This window comes from Prunus mume, linkage group LG5, assembly GCF_029339155.1.
Source record: "Prunus mume cultivar Tortuosa linkage group LG5, ASM2933915v1, whole genome shotgun sequence".
In the NCBI taxonomy this organism is placed as follows: domain Eukaryota; kingdom Viridiplantae; phylum Streptophyta; class Magnoliopsida; order Rosales; family Rosaceae; genus Prunus; species Prunus mume.
In genome coordinates this window covers 20888936-20893511 of record NC_142702.1, presented here as the reverse complement: position 1 = coordinate 20893511, position 4576 = coordinate 20888936, and the positions used below count along the sequence as shown (strand labels likewise).

The 4576-nt window shown below is 38.6% G+C and overlaps 1 protein-coding gene across 1 annotated transcript; it reads right to left on the bottom strand.

Moving 5' to 3' along the window:
- Positions 1-625: 625 nt before the first annotated feature.
- Positions 626-4063, bottom strand: LOC148917293 (receptor-like protein EIX2). The gene is made up of 2 exons (XM_089051918.1): positions 3667-4063; positions 626-3548 (listed from the first exon to the last, which is right to left on the bottom strand). The coding sequence occupies exon 2, from the start codon at positions 3541-3543 to the stop codon at positions 700-702; it is 2844 nt and encodes a 947-aa protein (XP_088908044.1). The 5' UTR covers positions 3544-3548; positions 3667-4063; the 3' UTR covers positions 626-699.
- Between the last annotated feature and the right edge of the window lie 513 nt (positions 4064-4576).

Sequence of the window (4576 nt, the reverse complement as noted above, 5' to 3'; positions counted from 1 at the left end):
GGTTTTAAACCGCAAAACGCGGTCGGTTTGCGGTTTCAAAAATCACCAAATCGCAAATAGTCGGTCGGTTTGCGGTTTAAGTAAAAATTCGCTGAGTTACCGAACCGCATACCACCCCTATCCCCAAAGGTTGAACTGATGTGATTGGATGTGATGCTGTGGTAAGATTTATGTATTTATTATGTATATGTCCTGAGCAAGTAGATGAACAGCCCGTCTAGCTAGTTGGTAACCTTGTGGTTGTTGGTTCGAGCCCCATGGTAGGCGCTAAACCCTAAACCCTACTTCATGTGTGAAGTTCCTATTAACTTCTACAAATAACGGTACAACTCATTTACTATAAAATAAATGGTTTCTTTATTTTAGTGAGATCCCTTATCATCATCACTCAAGTACTCGAAAGCTAGTACAAATAGCAGTCCTTCGTCTCGTCCATCTTCAACTGAAGGGAAGCATGTCGTCTTAAAGGTGCTTGCGCTAAAGACAAAGGGAGGCATGATTATAACCAGTGAACAAAATCATGCATGCATGCTTTTATATAGCAAAAGAAATAAAGTTCATGTTTCCTTCATTTATTTATTTATTTATAAATATTAATTATGTTCTTTAATATTTGCATGCATTTCAGGATAAAGAACAACTAACTTGCATCATTGAATTTCAAAAATAGTATGTGAGAGAGATAGTAGTAATTACCATTTATCTAGTATTAGGCATCCTTTGACTGATGATTTCTGCCTTCACATATAACCAATCTGTGAAACTAGTCCAAAAATTGAAGTATGTATATCTGCATGACCTGTTAAATATAAGAGTGCCAAAAACTCCCCAAAATCCAACAACAAACCCAAGCCCCAAGCTGATGTAAAATCCTTGCGTTATGAGCCCATCTTTATCGTCTTGATTCACCAATACAGTTTGTCCTGGACCTTTTTCCTCCTCATCGCATGTCCTTAGGAGTGGCAGTCCACAAAGTAGAGGATTTCCACCATAAAAAGATGGATCAAAGCTTTGGAGCTGGGTGCCTATTGGAATTTTTCCAGACAAATCGTTTTCTGACAAGTCCAAGTAACCAATACGATCTATCCGAGATAGACTGTTTGGAATTCTGCCATTAATCTGGTTTCTTGATAAATCAAGGAAATCTAACTCCTGCAGCATTCCAATCCTTGGAGGTATTGGACCTATTAATTGGTTTCTCGACAGGTTTAAAGAAACCAAACCAACAAGATCAGTGATTTCACTAGGAATCTCCCCAATCAACTTATTGCTTGAGAGATCAATACTCTTTACAAGTCCCAGAGTACTTTTGTACTTAGACCTTACCCCTTTCCATGTTAAAGATGCTTCATCATCATAAAACGAACCAAAACGTCCTTCTCCCAGTTGAATCGTATACATATGTTCGATAGTTAGGCTTGAATTTCCTTTTCGAGCCAAAACAATAAAATTGTTGAGACATTTGGGTATAGTTCCATAGATGTTGTTCATCGACAAATCCAAAATTTGAATGCGTGTCAGATGGCATAATTGGGGCGGGATGCTTCTATAGAAGTGATTACCTCGAAGGATTAAGATAGCCAAATTTGGGAGACCAGCCCCTAACCATTCAGGTATTGAGCATGAGAAGTTATTTTCCCCAAGATCAAGAAGTGTCAACTTTATGCAATTCTTCAATTGTGAAGGCAACTCTCCCACAAATCTGTTGTTACTTAGTCTTAGTGTCTTGAGACTCAACAAGTACCCCATTGTGGTTGGAATTTTTCCAAATAAATAGTTATTGCTCAAATCAAGAAAGACTAATTTTTTTAAATGGATCCAACAATTCGGAACTGCTCCAGATACATGATTGCTTGAGAGATCAAGAAAGGTTAAATTACTATCCTTGGTTGCACACAAAAAAGAAGCTCCCCCTGAAAAGTTATTATGGGAGAGATCTAAAACAGAAACTTTTGATAGAATTGAAGGGATTGGACCCTCCAATTGGTTCCAACTCAAATTTAGGTGCGGTGCAAACTCCAATCTAATATTTCCAACTGTTCCTCTCAATTGATTGTGAGAGATATCCATAATCTCTAATTTTTGTGACAAATCCCAAAACCAACTTGGAATGGTATCAGAAATTCCAGCATCAGAAATATCAAGCCATGTATAATTTTTTTGAGTTTGAAGCCATTTTGGGAAAGACGATGGCCACATCTTACAAGACTTCAATTGTATGAATTGCAATTGGAAGGGAGGAATCCAATCAAAACTGAAGTTTAAAAGTAGTGAGTTAGATGATAAACTCAAATAACTTAATTTGGAGAGTTTTGAAAAATGAGTTTCTGAAATCACTCCTTCCAAAGAATTCCAACCAAAACCAATAGTCTCCAGCTTGGACATCTGTCCAATACTTTCAGGTATTCTTCCACTTAAGTTATTGCCCTCGAGAAACAAGCTTTTCAATGATACGAAGTTCGTAAGATCAGGCAATGAACCCGAAATGTCAGGATTATGAGAGATATCCAAACCCTCCATTGTCTTTTGAGCGCATTTGGACGATGTTTCAACAAAGTCTGAAAGTTGTCCACTAAGACTATTATCCCCAAGGTCCAACTCTCGCAGCCTACATAGCTTGGCAAAGGAATTCGGGAACCCTCCTTCAAGTTTGCAACCACTGAGAATAAGATATTCAAGAGAGCTCATGTTTCCAAAAGATGCAGGAATTGAGGAACCTCTGAAATTGTTCCGAGAGAGATCAAGATAAACAAGGTTGGTATGTGTACCGGACAACCATTGGAAGATTGAAGAGTTGAGATTGTTGCGGGAGAGATCAACAAGAACAAGAGAGTTAGAAGAATTCATGATAGAAACAGAGAATATAATTGGAGGAGGAAGATTACACCCATCTAATATCAAGTTTGTTAGCTTAGGAAGCATATTAACTGCTTCCAGCCAACCAACAACATCACTGAGATTAGTGGAACTTAGGTCCAAGTGTTTCAGCCCTGAAAGATTAGGGAGCCAATTGAGGTTTTTTGCATGAATAGAGTTCTTAGGGAGTATAACAGAATATCCATGAGAGCTGAGATCGAGATATTGCAAGTGTGTAAGGTTTCCAAGTTGGTTTGGAATTTGACCTCCAAAATTTGCAGAAGAGAGGTCGAGGTGTCTTAAATTGCTCAGAGATCCAATGAAATCTGGAATTTGGCTCCGACTCAAATTATTGAAACGAAGGTTCAAATATTCCAAATGTTGCAACTTCACGAGTTCAGGACTAATCTTACCCCGCAAAGATTGGTCTTCAAGATCAAGCTTAACAACATGGCCAGTTTGGTTGCTGCTACAGTAGACTCCTTCCCATTGGCAACAATTTCTGTTTTGGGCTTCCATTCCCCATGAAAGGAGGCGATCTCCGTCGTCACCCACGAGGCCTTGTTTGAGTGCAAGGAGTGCTTGCCTGTCCCTCTCGCTACATCCAATGCAAGGACTGTTCATGTTTAGTAAAAGCACCACCACAATTGCACAGAGGAGTTTGAAGCAGCACCTTGCTTCAGCCATGTTAGCTACAGTCATGATCAAGACGGACAAGGGAAACTCTTCAGGAAAAAGATAAAGCACAACCAAAGTAAGCATACATGCAAAACTAGTGAAGTACATATATATGCTTGTATTGTATGATACCTCAAGATTGACGAAACAGGGTTGATACCTCAAGAATTCTGACAAAACGGCTTTCAGACTCTTTGAGATGAGAATCCAGAAGTCGGAAATGAAGTCTTAGACCACGCGAAATGTGAGAGCTGTTCAGACTCTTTGTTAAAACATCATGCAATTTTAAAGGGACCTATGTAGTAAATGGTGGAGAAAGTCATGTGGCAGTAAATGATGGCAGAAATTGAAGACAATTTTGTCTTCATTTTGCTGCTGCCAAAATAGGAATCAACTACCTATTGAACCAACTGCCTATCAATGGGCAGCAAGTGATTCATTTGAACAAAGACCAGGTAAGAGTTGAAACACAGGTGCATTGAGAGGCAGAGCCGGCCCGCCGGCCCTTGGCCAGGGCAACCAGGGCCACCGCCCGGGGCCCATGATTGAGAGGGGCAAAAAAAAAAATTGTTGCTAAAACAACTAAAAGTAATGGGGATGACATTGGAGTGGCCGGCATGAGATTGTTGCTAACATATCTTTTTTCTTTTCAGATTCTCTATGAAAACTGACGTGGTAGTCTACATTAATTGTTTTCCAAAATTTCATTGACCAAATTAAAATATCGTGTAAAACTCAATGACCAAAAAAAATATTTAAATATTTTGTTTTTTTTATATTTAATATTTAATATTTTATTAATTAATCATTACATTAAAGGCTTTTATATAGCCAATGATCTGAAGTATAAACAATAACTAAATGGATTCCTTCCAACAAGCCTAACTAATTAAGCTAATCCAGCCCAAATTAGTCGTAACTATCACGTGCTATAATATAACTGAGTTTGTCCACCTGTATGACAGCTGGGCCTATGGTCCAATGGTTTAGACTGCTCAAGAGCTGGAGGAGTAGAAGGCTGAGATACTGTTTTATTTTGTTT